Below are 21646 nucleotides of genomic sequence, written 5' to 3'. Positions count from 1 at the left end.
AGGGTCTAGACCTTGGCTCTCTGTCACCTGGGGTTCTCGCCTGGGCTCAAGGCTCTTTAACTGGGTGCAGGACCTGAGAGTCTGGCTCACCAGTCCAGACCTCTTCCTTCAGCCCGACCTGCCGACCACCTGCTGGATGTATGCTGTCTGCTTTCCATCCCACTGAATTTTGAAACTTGACATTTACAGCTTATCGCCCTCTTTTTCACTCATTCCCCTAGCCCCCCCTCAATTTTTCCTCATGAGATACCCCTTGTCATGTCCACTCTCTTCCTATCTTTGTGCAGCCCCCAGACAGTCAGCTACCATATTTCATCAAATTATTTTCAACAGAATGCTTTTCTCATATGTATTTCTTTTCAAAATCATCTTAATGCCATAGCAGTTTAAACTTTTTTTTGCTTCCTTAAACCATGTTTTTGTAATGTTTTCCACACATATGGTTTCCTTGCCTCTGTTCTCTTTTTTCCTTCTTTAGGATACTGCTGCGGATATAAACCTTTCTAGAACGTTTGCTGCCGTTAACATGTCACCCTTCACCCGTCTCCCCGCGGTTTTCTTTCCGTACATACCGCGCAAGGCTCTAGTTTGCCTTCTTGCCTACACAGGTCCAAGTGTGAATCACTTGGCTTGCCATTAATATTCTATGTGAGCTGATTTCTGCCACATTTATTCATATGGGTATGCCAGAAGTTCCTGTTGCTAGGTAAGCACCGTGAGAACTGTACGCAGGACACAGTTCTTGCCGTCCACAAGCTTCATCTAATGAGAAATATATACAGTTGACCCTTGACTTGCACGGGCCTACGTGTATGTAGATTTTTTTCTCCAGTAAGCCCATTGGAAAAGTTTTCAGAGATTTGCTATAATTTGAAACAGCTCACAGATGAACCATGTAGCCCAGAAATATTGAAACATTAAGAAGTTGCGTGTGTCATGAATGCATAAAATATTTGTAGATTCTAGTCTATTTTATGGTTTACCACCATAACATACACAAATCTACTGTAAACAGTTAAAATTTATCCAAATGTAGGCTCGCAAACACTTAGAGACCATACCTGGTGTCACTTGCAGTTCAGAGAAATGTAAACAGACACAAAATGCAGTGTTAAATAATAACAGAATGAAATTAATCATCCTGCAGTTTCATAGCCACCCCTTAGTGCTGTCCCAGTGAGCGCAGTGAGCTTGAGTGTTGCCAGTATCTGCTTCCACCCCCGCCTGAGGCTTATCATCTCCACATGAGCGGTTGGTCTCTCCAGGAAATTGCATATGGCAGTAAAAAGTGATCTCTGGGCGTTCTCACTTATTAGTACTTGAGTTTTGGGGAGTTCAAAGTTGTATGTGGATTTTTGTCTGTGGCAGGGGAGGGTGTCAGTGCTCTCAACCCTGAGATTGTCCAAGGGTCAGCTAATCACAGGGGGGTTAGATCATTGCTTTTGGTTGTCATGTCTCTTACCTTCTTTAGCCTGGAACATGGCCGCAACCTTTCGTGATCTTTTATGGCATTGACGGTGTTGAAGAATACAGTAACCCCTTCCTTTCTTCAAAAGCATGTTTCTTATTTGTATTTATCTGATGTTTCCTTGCAGCTAGATGCATTCTTGGTCAGAGCACTACATAGGTCACATTGTGTCCTTCTCAGAGCATCACACATGGAGGCACATGTGTTCATCTGTCTTTATTGGGATGTTTATTTTGATCACCTGGTCAAAGTATTGGTGAATTTCTTCACTGAATAAATACCATGTTTTTTCTCCCTTTAATAAAAAGCAATTTGGGGGGAGACACATTTAAGACAACGTAAATGTCTTTTTCTTCCTTGGACTTTCTCCCCAGATTGATAATTGATCATTTTTTCTAGAATCACTTTTTAGTGTTACGGTTGCAAAGGGCTTACCCCTTTGCACTCCGGCACCTTCTCTACCAGTGAGGCTTCATCATTCTGTCATACTCTGGAATTCTCCCTTCTCCTCTGTTTAATTCATTTATATGGTATTCTTATAGACTCATGACTTCCTGTTTTTTAATTACTTATAGTTTGCTAGTGTTTTTAATTGTTTTGGTCTTCAGATTGTCCCAGATTTGGCCAAGGAAGCCACTTCAGTGTGCAACATGTCACCATCTTTTTTTTTTTTTTATTGAGCACTTCCTTATTTTCTGTCAAACACAAGATGTTCCAGGCTCATCGTGTCCGTACCCTGATCCTAGGTCTGGAAGGACCGCTTTTTTTGAGTGGCCCTGGTTCCTTTAATGAAGAATGGTGTTTAGTGACCAAGAGCTGAGTGTTAGGTATGCTCACTGCTCCTGGGTGTCCTTCTGTTGTGTGAGCCTTTAATGAAATTGGAAACCGGCTGCCCTGATTTTCCAAGGGAGAGACTTTCTTTTCAGACTAGGGAGAAACTATAGCTGACTGTCAGTCTTTGGTTGCTTTAGGAAATGATTGGGCAAAGGGGTCTGTCAGTTGCCTATATTCTTGTATTTAAAGGAGAGAATGAAGCTCATTGCATGAATGCAAAGAGTGTCTGAATTGTATAAGGACGCACTTCGGAATTACTGTTTCAATACTATAATCACAGACACCTCATGGAAAGATAATACTTTGGACTAATGCTCAACCTTTACTTTGTATGACTTACCTCCTTTGTTTCACTTTCCCCTGTGAACATCAGGGAGAAGCCTTGTCATTTTGGCAAACTGGGAAATTGATTTGGGAAGGCCTGTAAACTTCTTGAAGATTCTTGAATGAGGGGCGCCTGGGTGGGTCAGTCGGTTAAGCGTCCAACTTCGGCTCAGGTCATGATCTCGTGGTTTGTGGGTTCGAGTCCCGTGTCGGGCTGTGTGCTATCAGCTGTGCTGATAGGACAGAGCCTGGAGCCTGCTTCGGATTCTGTATCTCCCTGTCTCTCTGCTCCTCCCCCACTTCTCTCTCTCTCAAAGGTAAACATTAAAAAAAAAATTAAAAAAAAAAAAAGATTCTTGAATGAAAGGCAGTTATTATTAATAATTTCATAATTCTGGAACCCTGCAAGAATATCTTTACTAAATATATATGTCTGCAGTATGTAAAAAAAACCAAAAAACCAGTCTCAGGAATGTAATTTAATTTTTATACCCCTTTAACTTTGAATATTTGATTACATATAAATTTTTTGAGAAATGGTTTTTTTGGAAATGTTGTATTTTGAAGAATTTTAAATTTACATAGAAATTGTTTAGTACAGGGGCGCCTGGGTGGCGCAGTCGGTTAAGCGTCCGGCTTCAGCCAGGTCACGATCTCGCGGTCCGTGAGTTCGAGCCCCGCGTCAGGCTCTGGGCTGATGGCTCAGAGCCTGGAGCCTGTTTCCGATTCTGTGTCTCCCTCTCTCTCTGCCCCTCCCCCGTTCATGCTCTGTCTCTCTCTGTCCCAAAAATGAATAAACGTTGAAAAAAAAAATTAAAAAAAAAAAAAAAAGAAATTGTTTAGTACAGAGAAATCCCATTTACATTAAACCCGGATTCAATGTAACATCCTGCCTTATTTGCTTAATCGTTGTCTGTCTTTTTTTTAAAGTAAGTTGCAGACATCATGCTCCTTTAACCCAGATACTTCATTGTGTATTTCTTAAGAACAAGGATATTGCTCTTACATAACCACAGCACAATTAGCAAAACCAGGCCCTTTAATGCTGGTACAATGTTAAACCTGTAAGCCTTCCTCAGATGTTGCCAGTTGTCCCAATAATGCCCTTCGTGGCAATTTACCTCTGCCTTTCAGCTGCCAACCCAGAATCCTGTGTCACATTAGTGGGCAAGTCTCTAGTCTGGAGCATTAACTCAGTCTTTCTTTGTGTTTCATTAGTGATATTTTGGAAGAGTAACTGGCCAGTTTTCTTTATAGAAGGTCCTCTTCCGTTGGGTTTGTGTGATGTCTACTCAAGACTGGATTGAGGTTATGCATTTTTGTTGGGGACACTGTAAGTGATGCTCTGTCCTTTGTGGGTGTCATCAGGAGTGGTGCTGGTTTCATTATTTATAACATTACCTTTTTTGCTGACTTGATTCAGGTGATATCCACCAGGTATCTAGTTTTGCTTTTGTAATTTATAAGTGAGCAGACTATTTAAAAAATAAGGATTTTTTTTTCTTTTGAAAAGAACCCATCCGTATTTGAAAATATTGGAAAACAGAAAAGCACAAAGTACATTATGAAATTGGCTTCAACCATCCTAGGTATAGGTACCTGCTAATAAAGTTTTGGTGTTTTCTTCCTTCTCAAGTGTGTTTTGAGCACCTGCTACTTCCTATTCTAGACTAAGGGGATATCACAATGAATAAAATGTGTTCTCATGATGCTTACATTCTAGTGAATAATAATAGCTATTATTTCTTTACTTATTGAGATACTGTAGCCAGATTCTCGCACAGAGAGTCGTGACACAGACTTTTCTTTCCAGGAAGCAACTTCATTCCTGCCGGCACCGCTCAGTTGGGCTCGTACCCGAAGAACTGACCACCAAACATCATGTGGCACAGTTTTCTATACATTGTCGATTTTTTTTGTCTCCCATATATGGTAACACACACAAACATGTAGTCTGATTAAGTGGTCTCATGTTACAGGGTCATGAGGGATGTTATCATGTATGTGCATAGCCAGGTTACCTTGAAGGCCCCCCCCCCATTTTTTTTCTTTCCTTAGGGAGGGGACCCTACCACAATATAAATGACAAATAACATGGTATTCATTTTAGGTGTACAACATAATGATTTGGTATATGTATAGATTACAAAACGATCATGAAAATGAGTTGAATTAATATCCACCCACACATAGTTACACATTTTTTTTTTCTGGTGCTGAGAACTTTTAAGATTTACTCTCTTTGCAACTTTCAAATATACAATACAGTATAATAACTGTGGTCACATCCGTTATATGTTACGTCTGCATTACATTGATTATAATTATTATTTGTTGAACATGTTATTATGTCCCGTGAACTGCTTTAGGTGCTTTACTTTTATCACTTATTTAATTCGTACAACCTTATGAGGGAAGTGTGATTGTTCTCTCTTACAGTGGAGAATTTAACATATCCAAGAGATTAAGCAGTTAGAAATTGACGTGCCATGCGGTGATTCAGCCAGAGATCATCCTCTTACCCACCATGGCATGTTAATACATTAAAAGCCAAATTTGAAAGTTAGAAAACAAATTGACTTAAGGTGGTGATAATATATTGTTAAAAAATGTTTATTTTGAGAGAGAGGGAGAGAGAAATGGGCAGAGAGGGAGGGAGGTAGAGAGAGAATCCCCAGTAGGTACCACACCCAATGAGGAGCCTGATGCGAGGCTCCATCCCATGGCCACCAGATCACGACCGGAGCAGGTATCAACAGTCAGACCCTCAACAGCTGAGCCACCCAGGCGCCCTAGGTGGTGCTAATACTGATCTTTCGCCAGCTGAACTCGGGCCCCATTGTTAGCCACGAGCTGGGATGCTTTGTACTTGGCTAGGATTTTCTCTAATAGCCAGCCCTCCACCATCCTCCTCATAAGCACTCACCCCGCTTCCCAGGCCTTGTCCATTCCCACGCCGTAATCTTCTCCCTCCCACCCCTCTCCTGCTTTGCCCTTCCCTGTGCCATTTTCCTCCTGATCCAGATACTGTCCCCAGTGAAAGGAAGGCCCCGGGCATAACTAGGATCTCGGGGGCCTGGAGAGTCTGTCAGCAAGACGATGGGTCTCCTAGGAAGAGAAAATCCTTGATCTAGAAAAGGGAGATCTGTTCTTTGAATTCCAGGTTGGAAGTCTGGGGAAAAAAACGTTTGTTTACTTATTTTTTTTAAGTTTATTTTTGAGAGAGAGTGAGTGGGGGAGGGGCAGAGACAGAGAGAGAGAGAATGAGAATACCAAGCAGGCTCTGTGCTGAAAGCGGGGCTTGAACTCACGAACCGTGGGATCATGACCTGAGCCAAAGTCAAGAGTCAGACGCTTAACCGACTGAGCCACGCAGGTGCCCTTGTGTTACTTACCAATAGATATGTAAAGGTGATTATGGTACTGTTAGTACTGTATGTCTACTATATACCCGAGTTAAAGATGGGGAGAACTGAGACCGCGGCTACCGTATAAAGTTCTGTTTTTCCTGGCAAATAAGTGACTGGCATTTAGGACCTCGGTGCCTTCGTATTTGGGGGATCACCAATAGTAACAAGATGGGGCCTGGTATAGGTTGTCTTTTTCCATTAGTTCTTTTGGCATCTGTCAGCAGAAATAGTCCAGATTCAAAAAAGTGTCAGGTTCGGGAATACATTTCCCATTAATGCAGAAGCATGGAAAATACTGTTGTAAGGAGAGCACTCTGTTTCTTCGGTTTACTGGAGAAGCGGAGATGTAGAACCTCTCTTCCTGGGGCTTCACTCCAGAATGTCTTGAAAATTGCCCTCGTTAGTAAGTTCATCTGTGGTGGTTAGATGCGTGACAGACATAGTAACCGGGTAGCCAGGTTGATCTGTCTGTTCATTCCATGGGGCTTGTCCTTCCCATTAGCAACAAAATCATGTACCGGAATATTCCTCAGGGAAGGTGTGGTTACAGCAATCATCTCAACCAGAGTTCTTTTTAGATCTGTTTTTCATCCTTACTTTTCAGGCGCCACCGCACGAGCCTAATCGTGCAGCTCCCGTCTGCATCACTGTAGGTGCACTGTCCCTGCAGTGAAACCGGAGCCATGTGGCCCACGGCAGAGTGACAGTGTTGACTGTCTGGTCCCGTGACTTTGGGAGGGCAGAGGGTGCTCCTCCAGGGAAGACAGGTGCTTTCGTCCCGGGTGCCTTTGGAATCTGAATTTCAGGTGGCTCTGAGGTGAATGAGGCTTCTGGGGTCCCTTCTCTTTAATATTTTGGGTAGTTTGACTTAACATTAAAAAGAAAACCATTGAAGCTATGAGAGCTTTAAAGCTTCTTTATTTTGCGAGTGAAGAAAGAGCTTGATGTTAGCCATCTCCTCTGTCCGCCATTAAAAGAAGGCCCCAGATATCACTTAATATCTTGGGCACAGAGTCTTCTATCTTCTAGCAAGATACTGGGTCTCATGTGGAAATCCTTGATCTTGAGAAAGAAGATATATTCTTAGACTTCCAGGATACATATCTAGGTGGAAAAAAAAAAAAAAACCCAGATGTTTTGTTTTGTTTTGTTTTTCTTTAAAAGTCCACAGTGTAAATAATTTAGGCTGGCAGGCCATACAGTCTCGGGGAACCACTCAACTCTGCAGGGGCTCATTATAGTACAAAAGCGTGGCCCGGCGTAAGACTTTACCTGTGGACGCTGAAATTTGAACATCAGATAATTTTCACATGTTAGAAGATTTTTTTTTTTTCAACCATTTAAAGTGTAAAAAAACCTTTCTGAGCTCTTGCGCCATATAAAAACAAGCAGAGAGCTGGATTGTGCCCGCGGGCCCGCCTGTGGTCTAAAGGATGAAACTTCAGAGCTCTCTTTTTTTTTTTTTCCAGGTTATAATGCTATTTCGATACCTTGAGAAGTTTGTTCTTCTCACATGTGCTGCAGACATTTTAGCTGGTTGAGGTTTATCATGCCAACGGGTATTAAAATTTTACCAGCCTAAGCTTTTCAAACATGTTTCCAAGAAAAGGACTTAGGCATGAGTCTCCATTATAATTCTAAATAGCGACTGCAGCCAGGGATAATTCTGTTGTACCGACTGTGCTGTTCCTTGTGTTAGGGTGCTTTGGAACTTTCCAGTTGGGCATTTGTACGTAGTAAGTCACAGCTTATTTGTTGCTCATTGTGACTTCTTACGTGTTGCACTGAGCACATTTGAGCCCCTACCGTGTACACAAAGCACTGGGAATAAGTGAAGAAATAGGCCTTTGAGGCTTTAGGAAATATTTTGAACTCTGTTTCCAGAATCAACCTATCGGAGCATTTCTGTTAATAGGCTTGGTCCTAAGTTTGATGTTATGATTTCTGGGTTTCGGTGTTTAATGGAACTCTACCTGCTTTCGGTGTTTAATGGAACTCTACCTCCATTTTGCTGCCAGGCTTGGTCAATTGTGGCCACAGGGTGGCATGGTTCTCTAATAGACTTCATTGGTGTTAAAACGGAAAAGAAAAAAATACTACAAGGCCTGAGAATTCTCTCCCCTATTGTAGCCTGGCTTTCTCTAAATTGGTTTTTCCATAGTGCATTATTGTTTTTCTTTTTTTTCATAGTGCATTATTAAGATTTAAATAATACTAAGCCCCAGTGCTTTAAACCTCGGTGCTTTAAAATCTTTTGTTTATGGAGACAACATGAATTGTATAATGTTTATGATTGGGAAGATGGTAATTAGGACTGTATTTTATAGATTATATTTAATTTAGACAGTAGCCTCAATTAAAAAAACTAACCTGTAAAAACTAGAAAGAATATTTGTGAATAAATGACAGAGATGTCTTCTCAGTAGTTGCAGAGTCATGGCAAAGGTATTGGCAAGTTTCTGGTCTGATTGCAAGGGTTTGATGGAGGGTTGGGTAAAGAAGGGTAGGGATTCTAGATGGTCAGGAAACAGATTAGTAGAAAAGTGACCGTCCCATCCATGTAGATTAAGAATATTATCGTAGGCTGAGAGCAGAATACGTTCTAAGAGTTTTCGTATATTAGCTGGAGGAAGAGAATGTATTACCTCCATTTGTATAGACAAGGAAAGTAGGGTTAGAGGATTTGGGTCAAGTGTTTGTGGGTGGAGTTTAAACCCAGACTTGCCCAGAGCCCAAACGAATGCTCTTTGCACTCGTCCAGGCAGGCTCAGTGGAGACTGTCCTTGTTGCAGAATGGGTAGATTTGGCAGCAGTGTCTGGGGTGTAGAATTCAGAGTTGTTGCTCTGGGCAAGGGGCATTCTGGGCACAGGGATGTGACTGTTTAATATGCCTCCTCCATCCTCTCGGCCTTATTTTTGGATTCTTTTGGTTGGATTCCTTTCTTTTTAATACCCATTCATCAAGCAAATATCCCAAATGTTACCTTGTTAGTTTTCTCCTTTGTCTGACCACCTCCACTGCAAGGGAAGCTTTTAGGAGCACAGAGGTCTTCTTTTCAGATCATTTTGTATTCTCAGTGCCTACAATTCTTCCTAACACATGTTTGTATAACCTTACTAGAAATGATACATTTGATTTTTCCCGAAATTTGATGTTTTGTGAAGGTAGACTCCCAGGAGGAACCTGACTAATGCAGGCTTGCTCTGTCTTTCCTTTCCTAGGGCGACTGTGTGGTTACGGTGTTGCTGGCTGAGGAGGACAAAGTTGAGGATGATGTAGTTTTTTATTTGGTATTTTCGGGTTCCACCCTCCATCACTGCACAAGTACACGGAAGGTCAGTGCTGATACGCTGGAGACCATTGCTCCTGGTAAGTATTGGGTGGAATCTTCACTGGCCTTGGCTGGTTCTCAAGTACTTTTTTTGAAAAAAAACTGTTTTATTTGTTTATTTATTTGTTTGTTTTTTAGAGAGAGAGAGAGAGAGAGAGAGAGAGAGAGCGCGCACACAAGCAGGGGAGGGGCAAGGGTGGGTGGGGACAGAGGATCCAAAGCGAGCTCCATGCTGACCAGTTGATAGCAGTGAGCCCGGTGTGGGGCTCGAACTCATGAACCTGAGATCATGACCTGAGCCAAAGTCGGATACTCAACTGACAGAGACACGCAGGCATCCCTGATTCTCCAACACTTTTATTCCATGTTCATTAGTGTGGAGTAAGAGGAAGAACGGATCAGGGTGACAGAACTCTTTCTTGTCAGATCTTTATTTTAAATACACATTAAGGTAAAGCATTTTGTTTATATATTGCTTATTCTACGAAAATCTGAGACTCACTAGAAATTAGCAAAATAAAATGGTGTCATAAGTTGAAAGATAAAAATTAGGATCAGCAAAAATATTAATTTATTAGAATATTGAGGTTTGGGGGAAAGTAAAACATGTGGAAGATTCAGGTTCTAACGTGGCTGCCGTGCTGTGACTGCAGATTTGATGCTGAATGTCACAGGGGAAAAGCAGAGGTAGAACGATAAGTAACATATGCCTCAGAATCTAAGAGGGACCTAAGAATCTTTCATGAAAGCCAAACTTTCCAAATTATGGTTCATGGTGGAACCAGGACCATGTTTAATCACTGTTTAACAGAATTCAACGGGGAAAGTATTTACTCATTAAAAATTCTTTACAAAGTCACAAAGTCCTTGCTGCTTCCACCGGAAACAGCTGAAAAAATGGCTGTCTCTTCACCTATCGCAGTACCTAAAGGTGTGCCGACGTGTGTTCCGAGATGAGCTCATTTCCTTAACTGACCTTGTTTCACAGTTAACAATTAACCACTTTTCATCGGAATGCAAAACAGGGCACATTGAGGGGTAAACCCCTAAGAAGTGTTGACAGTTAACTTGTTCTTTAGACAATAAAGTAGACTTAGTTCTTCCTGAAATGTTTCTTTTTCCCAGTGTTTTTATATAACACTGATTCCACTGTGTTGAAATAGATGGTGTAAAAAAACTACCACTTTACCAAGGGCTTTTAATATCTAGTCTTGCCAGTATTGGATCCTGTTGCCAGTTTTTCATTGCTGTGCCATTTAATATAAATTAGCTTCATGTCTGATACCCACCAACTGCTGGAAATTATCCTACAGTTAAGAACTGAGGTTTATGACAGTTGAAAGCTGTATTTAGCTTTCTGCTTGGCAGCAGTGGTTTTGAAAAATATAGTACAGAATTTAAAGATTCTTGACAATTCCTATGAATATCTGCCCCCCGCCCCCCACCCCTGCAAATTTTTAGGGATTGGAAATTTAACAAGGAGTTCAGGATAGATACTGATTTCTTCTCTAAAGCGTATTAAGTATCCTCCTTTGTAACCTAAAGCTCCAAACATCTTGTTTCCTGTGATGTATATCGTGTCAGAAAGGCTTATCTGGAACTTGAGGTCCCCTCTGGAGCAGGTGCCATCCAGTGTCACCATTGCTAAACACCTGCCACGTGTGAGAAACAGTCCTCAGCAAGGAGAGTCGTCAGTCCCTGACTGGCACACGTGTAAGAAAGAGTGTCCGTAGATACGGGGAGGATGCCAGTGGCTGTAAGAGAAAGGTCAGGAGTATCAAGGATGTAGCCCTGCATCCTAGTTGTGGTCCTCAGTCCCAAGTACCAGCAAAGTCCAGCCCCTGGGAGACAGATATGCCCGGCAGCTCTTGTACCTTCGCTGGCAAGGCACTGACATCAGGATGGACGCTTATTTTCCTGAGCTTCATAAGCCCCTTGTACTTGTACGACAGCCCAGAGCTCTGAGTTCGTTCCAGACCCTTACTGATTTCCAACCTTCCTTCCTGAACTCTGGTTCCCATTTCATCCCTTGCCTTTGGTTGTTGTTGTTGTTGTTGATGTTGTTGTTGTTGTTGTTGTTGTTGTTGTTGTTCTTCTTCTTCTTCTTCTTCTTCTTCTTCCTTTTTTAAAATTTTTAAATGTTTATTTTTGAGAGAGAGCACGAGTGGGGGAGGGTCAGAGAGAGGGAGACACAGAATCCGAAGCAGGCTCCAGGCTCCAAGCTGTCAGCACAGTCCGACTTGGGTCTCGAACCCGTGAGCTGTGAGATCATGATCTGAGCCGAAGTCGATACTTAACCGACTGAACCACCCAGGCACCCCCTTGCCTTTGGCTCTAAACCTCTTTACATGTCTCCGTCCCCCTCTTTTCCAGCCACATCCATCTCTGGGTGTCCTTTAGTGCACTTATCGACTCTGAGTACCCTTACCCTGCTGACCCCAGCGAACCAGAATGGATATTATACTCTGCTGCTTTCTCCTAATTTGATTTAAATCCTCAGAAATCATCCCTGACCCATTTGCATGGGGCCTGGAGTCCTAGTTCCTGCCTTCTCTAGTTTCCACTAATCAACTCTCCCCTCCTGTAAATTGTGGTCTCTGGCACCTCCCGTGTTCCCGGTCAGGCCTACGGGCCCAACCTCCTGTCCCCTTCTCTCTCCAGTTGGACTGCACGGTCTTCTCCTCATTGAGTTCACTCAGGATGATGACAAGTGGTGCCCGAGCACAGCAGAGGTGACAGAGGCTTCGAGTCCCTACAGGACCCTCTTGTACAAGCAGGCCAGGCAGAATGGCAGGCCGCACTCTAACCGTTGACCTTTGATACGGATGCACAGTAGCAGTGAGGCCCCAGTTGGTGACTCAGAAGCTCTGTTCACTGTTTAAGCAGAGGGGACTCCTGAGTGGAGCCCGTTGCTCTGGTCAGCATGCAGGAGCTCCTCCCATTCAGCTGCTACATCTGCTGTAGTCATTTGTGGACATGTAGGGATGGACATCTTGGGGTTTGAGTTAGATTTGAATCTCTTGTTTATATCACGGCATGAATATTTTAGCCTAGAATTAAACTGCCTTAAGTCAGTTTTTAGGGACATCTTAGACTTGTTCCTTACCTCCCTTCAGCTCTCTACTGAGCTGTCACCTTCTCAGCAAGGCCTTCACTGTCCACCTTATAAAAATATACAGCAGCCTCCCCTCTGGACTCCCTCTTGCCCTTTTCTGATTTGTTTTTTTTTCCATTGCACTTACCACCTTCTAACATGTATATTTCATTTATCTTACTTACTTCCTACTTGCCTTTGCTGAAATCAGCTTCTGGATTTCTGTTTTGTTGGTGTATGCTAGGAAGGCTGTTAGTAATCCCTACCATTTGCTGGAACCACTTTTCTACTGTATTTGAATTCATCCCAATTCTCGGAAGCTGCTCTTCTAGAAAGGTTGTGCACACATGTGTACACACACACATACACATGCACACACAACCCCTGCACCCTTTCTTTTGAGAAACGCAAAAGGAGTTTGATCTGGCTTCTTGAACTGAATTCTTGGCTTGAGGGCGGGAGTCAGTGTTCTCTTTCCAGTATCTACCTACGGTGATTTCTGAGCCTCAGTGAGCTGTATTGACAGCCTCAGATTTCTTGTCTGCTGCGGGCAATGTCAGAGTAGTGAGGATTCTTCATGGAAAGTGTCTGCTTGCTTTGTGCATCCTGGTTACCAGATGCAGCAGCGGCTACCGGGAGGGGTGTCTGTGCACCCTTTTTGCTCCTGTGTGGGACCAGCTCCTCTGGGCCTCGTCAGTTGGGTGCACTTTGGGAAGAAAAAGAGCTTTGTGTCTTGTTCTTGCTTTTAATGTCATGTTTCATCCAGATTGCTGGCTCTGATGTTTCTTTGAGTTCTCTGCATGTTTCACTGTCAATGTTTTGTCACATTTTAGTTTTTACTAAAACCAGATGATTGATTGACCTTCAAAAGGCAGCTACTTCTTGATGTTAGTCTCTAACCTTTCATTATTTGGGGATGGAAGAGAGAAAGAAACCTTTCTAACTTGGCTCCTTTAAAAAAGCTTTTTAACTTCAGATACGAAAATTATTTTCCTTTTTTTCTGTTTTTTCACTTTTTTGCTTGTTTTCTAATGAAAGGTTAGAATGAATTGTACATGTGTGTTTAATTATAAATTGTAAAGGCTTAGGGCACCTGGGTGGCATAGTCGGTTGAACATCTGACTTCAGCTCAGGTCATGATCTCACGGTCCGTGAGTTTGAGCCCTGTGTCAGGCTCTGTGCTGACATCTTGGAGCCTGGAGCCTGCTTCAGATTCTGTGTTTTCCTCTCTCTCTGCCCCTCTCCCACTGTGACTGCCTGCCTCTCTCTTTCTGTGTCTCTCTCTCTCTCAGAAATATAAATAAGTTGTAAAGGCATTAAAAAAAATTTTTTTATGTTTATTTTTATTTTTGAGAGCGAGACAGAGCAGGGGCGGGCAGAGAGAGAGGGAGATACAGAATTCGAAGAGGGCTCCAGGCTCTGAGCTGTCAGCACAGAGCCCGATGCAGGGCTCAAACCCACGAACCGCGAGATCATGACCTGAGCATCCAAAGTCGGATGCTCAACTGACTGAGCCAGGCACCCCAATTGTAAAGGCATTTTAAAGTAATCTTTTCTTGCCTTTCTACCATCAAAAAGCTGTGGACATGATGATTCCCCTTTTTTCGTAAAGTAAATACAGTATAGTAAAAGTAGTAACATCTAAGGGGGCAGTTAGGTGGAGGCTTTGGTTTCTACTTTATTTGCCTTTGAATTGTTTGAATGCTTTACAAGTGAGTGTGTTACAAAAACATATATAGTAATTTTTAATAAAAATATTTTGAAGACTGAAAATAATGCTGTTTCTTTTGAAAATAAAGCCATCTGAGTGCTTAATTAACACTAGACAAACAGGCTTTATTTTTTATTTTTTAACATATATTTTTCTGTTTTTTTTTTAAGTTTTTAAAAATTTATTTTGAGAGAGAGAGAACAGGTGTGAGTGGGGGAGGGCCAGAGAGAGAGAGAGAGAGAGAGAGAGAAAATCCTAAGGAGGCTCCGCTTTGGTGGCACAGAGCCAGACTCGGGGCTCAAACCCACAAACCGTGACATCATGACCTGAGTCGAAACCAAGAGTCGGATGCTTACCCGACTGAGCCATCCAGGCGGCCTCAGACAAGGTTGGTAATAAAATATTACATGCAAAATACGAATTTCTGGTTTAAGAATATAATTTGCTATGAAATACAGCCTGAACTGGAAATACATCTCTAAAGACAAAAGGTATTGCCTTTGTAATAAATGAAATAAAATATCTCCATTCTTTTTTCTTTGTATGAAACAAATCCATCCCCAAATCCCATCTTAACTAAATGTTGATTTTCCTTTAGAGATGGAACTGAGGTTTTTCTTTAAAAGTCTTACGCAGGACTGGTTAAGTATTGTAAAGAAATCTGAGTATCCTTGGAAGATAATTCTTGAGGGATATGAAGTACTGTCTAACTGCGTTCCTTTTTATTAGTGACATGTTAATTTAGACCAAGCAAACAATGATTTCAGAATAGAAAATAAGCAGGATGTTTAGTGGATGCTGTATATACGATTTGCCTGAAAGGCTTTGGTGCAGGGTCTCTCATAAAATGAAATCTTTTTTCACCATGTCTATTTACGTTTAGAATTTGCGGCAAAGTTTCTTACTAGACAGGAAAACTACAAGCGTTCACTGACCTAAAATTTGACTCAGCTCTTGTATTTTTCTTTCTCACTCATCAAAGGGAAGGTAGTATATATAGTAAACTTGACGTTAAAACAATAAAAAGGAAAAAAAATCTATTTGCTGTGATCAGAATTCCTTTCAGGCTTATTAAAAATCAGTGATTATAGCCCAGGTCTTAGTAAGTCGTCCTACACGTAAAACACAATGTGTCTCATGGGGCGCCTGGGTGGCGCAGTCGGTTAAGCGTCCGACTTCAGCCAGGTCACGATCTCGCGGTCCGTGAGTTCGAGCCCCGCGTCGGGCTCTGGGCTGATGGCTCAGAGCCTGGAGCCTGTTTCCGATTCTGTGTCTCCCTCTCTCTCTGCCCCTCCCCCGTTCATGCTCTGTCTCTCTCTGTCCCAAAAATAAATAAACGTTGAAAAAAAAAAAAATTAAAAAAAAAAAATAAATAAAAAAAAAAAAAACACAATGTGTCTCTCACTTGTTGTGAACCAAATCCTGTCTCCAGTAGCTGATGTCCAAGGCTGCCAAATCAAATTCTACCTTTGGAAAGAAGTTGTAGGCTTTAAACCGGCTTAATTGGAGAGTGCTGGACCCTCCCTATCTGGCCAAGAAATCTGTAACCTTCTATTGGATGCTTTTTAACAGTCTCCCTGTTCTAAAATGTTCCTGCTATAAGGCTTTCTCTAGACGGGTACAATTCTAAATTTTAAAAAACTTTAAAAAGTTACTGTCCCAATGCTAGTTCAGTATATATAGTTGCTATCCTGGAAAAACAAACAGAACTACTTGAAAGGAAAAAATCTCTGTTGTCTACTGTCCCGGTTGTAATGCTTATGTGGAAGTTGTGTATTTCATCACCTTGGAGCTGTGGACACAGCCCTAGAATCTGTGCCCACATGCATTGTGGGGGAGGCAATGTCCCCGCCAAGGAGGTGAAAATTGGTTCCTGGGGGGCAAAAAATCGTACTCTTTATGTAGAAGCACAGACACACATGTACAAATATATGGTATATCCGTAGCATTAAAGTTTCATTAGATGGCAGGTAAATAGAGAAAAACGTCTACAAAGACTTCAGTGGTGGTGGGGGGGGGTGGGGTGGTGGTGACAGTAAATGAAACACTGAGAAATACCGCCTTAGAGTCATAGGCTAGGATACGGTAGATCATGATTTTAGCATTAATCAGTCCCTTTCCCCCCAGAACTGTACATGGTGAAATTCCTGCCTGTTTTTTCCCCACTCTGCTGAAATTCTCTTACACCAATTTCCACACCTACCATTCGACCAGCAAACACTAGGAGTCGGTGCCTTGCTTGCTCCACCTCATCCTGAAGACTGAAAATTTTCTTTATCCCTACGTAACCGCTTCTTAAACACCTCGCTGCCAAACTGAAATAGTGAAATAGTTTTGTATCTTTCCACCATTGACTGCTTAAGCAGCGGTTCTCTTAGAACATAGAGCGTGCTCCCGGGTGGGACCGGGCTTGGCTGGTCCAGCAAGCCCTTCAGGGTTCCTTTTGGGATGGTTGGTAAAACAAAGTCCCAGTTGTTCCATCCTCAAAAGAGAAGGCCCGGATGGGATGTGGGCCACTTTTAGCTTAATAGGAAATGAAGTAATTCTTGGGTCATGCTTCAGCAGAGTTGTTTATCTGTAGCAATATTTCGTTTCCATGGGTATGGGTGATACGGTGATAAGGAGGCTGCAGGAAGGCTCTCCCAATCTCAGAAGCACACATACCTCCCGATCTGCCAGCTTAAAAAAGGTTGGAATTAGATGCTTTTAAGAGGAGCATTAGCAGTTAATTAGCCTTGTTGCCTCCCAGTTTGGAGCTCCTTACTGTGTTTTTGTTCTGCATTCTCCCTCTTCTGTCTTTTCAGTTCTGCGGAGCCAAAGGCAACTTTTAGTTCCGGGTCTTGCCGCAGAAGCTCTTTGTGGAGTATGGGGAATTTCTTTTCCTGAGTGACCTAAACAGGAACGTTTTTTAATAGCTAAAAAAACCCAGTAACTACCAGTTTTTCCTGCCTGTCTCAGGGCGGGTGCCTTGTGAGTGGCCATCTCTGATGTTTCTGAACAATCCGGAAGGTTGGCGGTGGTGGGCTTCAGGGTGGAGTGACTAGTTCGGGGTGACCTAACGCATCCACAGCGGGGGAGGGGGGGGCAGGGCAGGGCACACCTGATACTGTCTGACCTGGCAGCCCTTCGCCAGCATACTTCCGGACCTCCGGACCGCTGGTTCAGTCCGCCAGGGGCTGACCCCGCCCCCCGCCCCATAATTTACTGTGTGCTTTCTGTCATAAAGGAACTGGACCTGATCGTGGGAGTAGATGCAGAAGGCGGTTTTAGAAATGGAACTGCAGGGGCGCCTGGGTGGCTCGGTCGGTTCAGCGTCCGACTTCAGCTCAGGTCATGATCTCACGGTCCGTGAGTTCGAGCCCCGCGTCGGGCTCTGTGCTGACTGCTCGGAGCCTGGAGCCTGCTTGGGATTCTGTGTCTCCCTGTCTCTCGGACCCTCCCCTGTTCATGCTCTGTCTCTCTCTGTCTCAAAAATAAACGTTAAAAAAAAAAATTAAAAAAAGAAATGGAATTGAAGCTCAGGCCGTGTTTCTTTACCAGTTTGTCGCTCTTCTTCCCCTCTTTAAATTTTCTGGGCTTGCTTCCTTTAGGAGAAGCTTAGTAAATTTCTCAGAACTTCCCTTTTTAAAAAGACTCGTGATTCTTATTTTCCTTCTTTGTTACCAGGAAATTGAGTGGAAGGAGAAAAACATCATGGCAGTAGCTGAAAACCCCACTACTCATCTTTCTGCGGCAGCTTCTGTTTTTATGTAGAAAGAAGTTAAATTGTGACGATTATATCAAGTTGAAAGTGGTTTCCCATCCCCGTGTCTTTTCAGTGTAGGTGTGGGCATCGTTAATACTTTTGTTTTGTGTGCACAAAGGCCCCTGCAGAAGTCGTGTCTCTAGAGCTAATTTACGGCAATAAGACGTTTCATGCGTGTGTGCGTGCGTGCGTAGCGGGGATTGTTTTATTGCTGGTCTGTATTGTATAAACTTTGTTGGTTTTTAAATGTTTATTTATTTTTGAGAGAGAGTACATGAGTGAGTGGCAGGGGTGGGGTGGGGCAGAATATCTGAAGTGGGCTCTGAGCTGACAGCAGACAGCTGACACGGGGCTCAAACTCATAAACTGTGGGATCATGACCTGAGCCAAAGCCGGACACCCAACCAACTGAGCCACCCACATGCCCCTAACCTTTGTTTTTTAACATGTTGGGGTTTTTTTGCCCCAAATGCTTTATCTGAAAGGTTATAAGGGCTTAAAAAATAATGAGAGGGGTGCCTGGGTGGCTCAGTCAGTTAAGCGTCCCACTCTTTATTTCGGCTCAGGTCCTGATCTCACAGTTCCTGGGTTCGAGCCCCGCATCAGGCTCTGCACTGGCAGCATGCAGCCTGCTTGAGATGTTTTCTCTTCCTCTCCCCTGCTCACGTTCTCCTTCTCTCTGTGTGTCTCAAAATAAAAGTAAATACACTTAAAAGAAATCTTGAGAACCACTGGAGCATAATAGGAAACACTAATGTGAGAGGGTAGCCGGCCAGCCTTGTGCGGTGGGTTTCCAGACAGCAGGGTGAGACACTTTGTTTTTGGGCGGTAGTGGCTCTCCCAGTGTACTCTTAAGTTGTTAATAAAGGCCGACCCAGGACACCCTCAGCCCTCCACTCCTCTTTTACTCCTTGAAAAAGAAGCCTGTAATCATACCAAACAAATTGCAGATTTCTGGCACATTTTACTCAGGATGATTCATAGTGTCCTTCAGATTGTGAGTTCATGTCTGAAGGGAAAATGTCAAGCGAACAATCAGATAGTTGCTCCTGGGTTTCTGTTTCATGGCCTTTTCTGATGTTCTGCCTCCCCTGATACACGGTTTTATTTTACACAAAAATGTGTACGCACAGCTGCCAGTAGTTCACCCATCCACCCACCACCTTCCAACAGATTTCTTCCGCCAAAGCAGCAGAAAGTTGCCAGTAAACACGTGTGTGCGCACACGCACACGCACACTTGTGGACCGCCTTCTGGGTCTCCCCAGCCTCTGCCAGCCGAGCAAACCAGTGGTTTAGCAGTTCCAGGTAGATTTCCGAACACTTTGCCCTTGTGTGCTTCCACAGTTCTGAGTGAGGTTGTCGCTTCACCGTGGCTTTTTTGCACTCATGCAAACCCTCTTCTGTGGGCATGAGAGTGCGTGCGTGCGTGTGTGTGTGTGTGTGTGTGTGTGTGTGTGTGTGTAGTTGAAGGCCGGGAACATGGTGTGAACTCTGAGTCTGGACAGAAGGAGCGTTTACGGAGCGGTGGACGCTATTTAGCGTCTGTGGCGTTGTAACTCCCTTTCTGGTTCAGGCTTGGATTTCTCACCTTGGCACAGGCTTGAGGAAGGAAACCGGTAAGAACGAATAAGGATTGTTCATCTGGGCAGTGTCTATTAAGTTAGTATAAGATCACTTGTAAGCAAAATTAAGTTTAGAAGGCAGAATTCAGTTTGGATCCCAAATTAGTCACATTTTCGTCATTGAACTTTGAAACTTGTGATTTTAGTGTTTATTGGCAGTTATTCATATGTACCTCAAGGGGCTGTGAGGAGTGTATAGATTAGCTTAATCATGGATATGTCGAAAATGCTATAATTATTGGTGAGGTTCATGAATGAGAACCACACTGTTCTTTAAGGTAATTCTTCCGACTGAAATACGTAGTGTTACATCTATCTTATTTAATTGAAAATGAATCTAGGTTAGGTATGATGTCGTTTTGGGTTGGTTATGGTATTGAAGAATTTGAGAAAACTCTTCTAAATTATAGCTCTTTGCTTATAAGACCAGGAGACTGTCTAGATTTTTAAAGTTTACTTATTTATTTTGAGAGACAGAGCATGAGTGGGGGAGGGTCAGAGAGAGAGAGAGGGAGAGAGCAGGAGAGAGAGAATCCCATGCAGGCTCCATACGCATCATAGAGCCCAACATGGGGCTCAGTCTCATAACTCTGAGATCGTGACCTGAGCCAAAATCAAGGGTTGGACACTTAGCCCACTGAGCCACTCAGGCGCCCTGAAGACTGTCTAGATTTAATAGTATTTTTTTTTTTTTGTAAAAAAATTTTTTTTCAACGTTTATTTATCTTTGGGACAGAGAGAGACAGAGCATGAACGGGGGAGGGGCAGAGAGAGAGGGAGACACAGAATCGGAAACAGGCTCCAGGCTCTGAGCCATCAGCCCAGAGCCCGACGCGGGGCTCGAACTCACGGACCGCGAGATCGTGACCTGGCTGAAGTCGGACGCTTAACCGACTGCGCCACCCAGGCGCCCCTAGATTTAATAGTATTAAAGACATTGTCATTTACCTCAGGACACATAGCTAAAAAGTAAGGAAAATAGGTTTGAACCCAGGTCTGTGCTGTCACTAAGCATCCAGATGTGATCAAATTAATATCCTCTCGAAACTGTAATTTCCATCCCTTGAACTTAACTTCTGCTTCCATTTTTATGCTTTTCAAACTCTTCCCTCTTCTTGGAATCTCTTGCTAACTTTCTCTGCCTGTCCACCTTCCACCTGGTAACATCTACAGGCCGTAACTCTGGAGAAACCTTGGGGCTTGTAGGGGCCACTCCCTTGTGCTGTGAATGAAGAAGTTGAGGTCTGGAGAAGCAGAGGTGATCTGAGGTCACACGGCTTTAAGATTGTCTCTGGCGTTTTTATTCCTTTCCTGCTGATTCTTCTATGGTACCCTTCCAGTCTTCTTGTACTCAGAAACTTGGGAGAAGGGGCAGACTCTAGAGCCAGAAAGTGGGCTCAAATTCTAATTCTGCCACCGAAGAGCTTTATAACCTTGGCCAGGTTACTTAATATTTTTGTGCCTTGGTTTCTGCATCTGGTCAATGGGTATAATAATAGTATCTACCACATAGGGTTGCTATGAGCAGTACGTGAACTGTTACTTGGAAAGCACAGAGAAGAAAGTCGATCACGTAGCAAGTATTCTAGAAGTGTCTGTTAGGTAAGAGAAGATGGGCACTGGCCATCCGGGTGCTGAGGGCTCTACTGGAGGAACCCGGGCTTGCAGAGCCGAGAGCGGGGTACCTGTCCAAAAGGTCCTTCCGAATGGCCGCCTCCTTCGTGAAGTCTTCCTGCTCTTGCCCACGCAAAACGTGTTGTTCCTCTCCCACCAGTTGCACTGTGCGAGTGTCTTCCAGAACCCGTGCCCTTCTGACTTCCTTTGCAGTTCCTTGCCACGTGTTTGATTCCCCTTATAGACTGCACACCTCTGGAGGGGCTGACACCCTCACCTTACTCGTGTCCACCTCGTAACCACAGTGCCCTGGGCTCGGGGCATAGCCAGCTGTTAGATGTGCTGGAACCGTTTGAAAGATACGCTTTCCGCCAGAAAATCCCCCAAACAGGGGCGCCTGGGTGGCGCAGTCGGTTAAGCGTCCGACTTCAGCCAGGTCACGATCTCGCGGTCCGTGAGTTCGAGCCCCGCGTCGGGCTCTGGGCTGATG

At 43.5% G+C, this 21646-nt stretch overlaps 1 protein-coding gene across 2 annotated transcripts in view; it reads left to right on the top strand.

The window, feature by feature from the left end:
- AKAP13 (A-kinase anchoring protein 13) overlaps positions 1-21646 on the top strand; it is a 333979-nt gene that overhangs the window by 116919 nt on the left and 195414 nt on the right. For both annotated transcript variants that reach the window (XM_045448718.1, XM_045448719.1), the window contains exon 4: positions 9259-9406. In XM_045448718.1, coding sequence (XP_045304674.1) covers positions 9259-9406 — 148 coding nt within the window. The remainder of the gene's footprint in view (positions 1-9258; positions 9407-21646) is intronic.

This window comes from Leopardus geoffroyi, chromosome B3, assembly GCF_018350155.1.
Source record: "Leopardus geoffroyi isolate Oge1 chromosome B3, O.geoffroyi_Oge1_pat1.0, whole genome shotgun sequence".
NCBI classification, from domain to species: domain Eukaryota; kingdom Metazoa; phylum Chordata; class Mammalia; order Carnivora; family Felidae; genus Leopardus; species Leopardus geoffroyi.
This window is presented reverse-complemented; position numbering and strand designations above follow the sequence as displayed.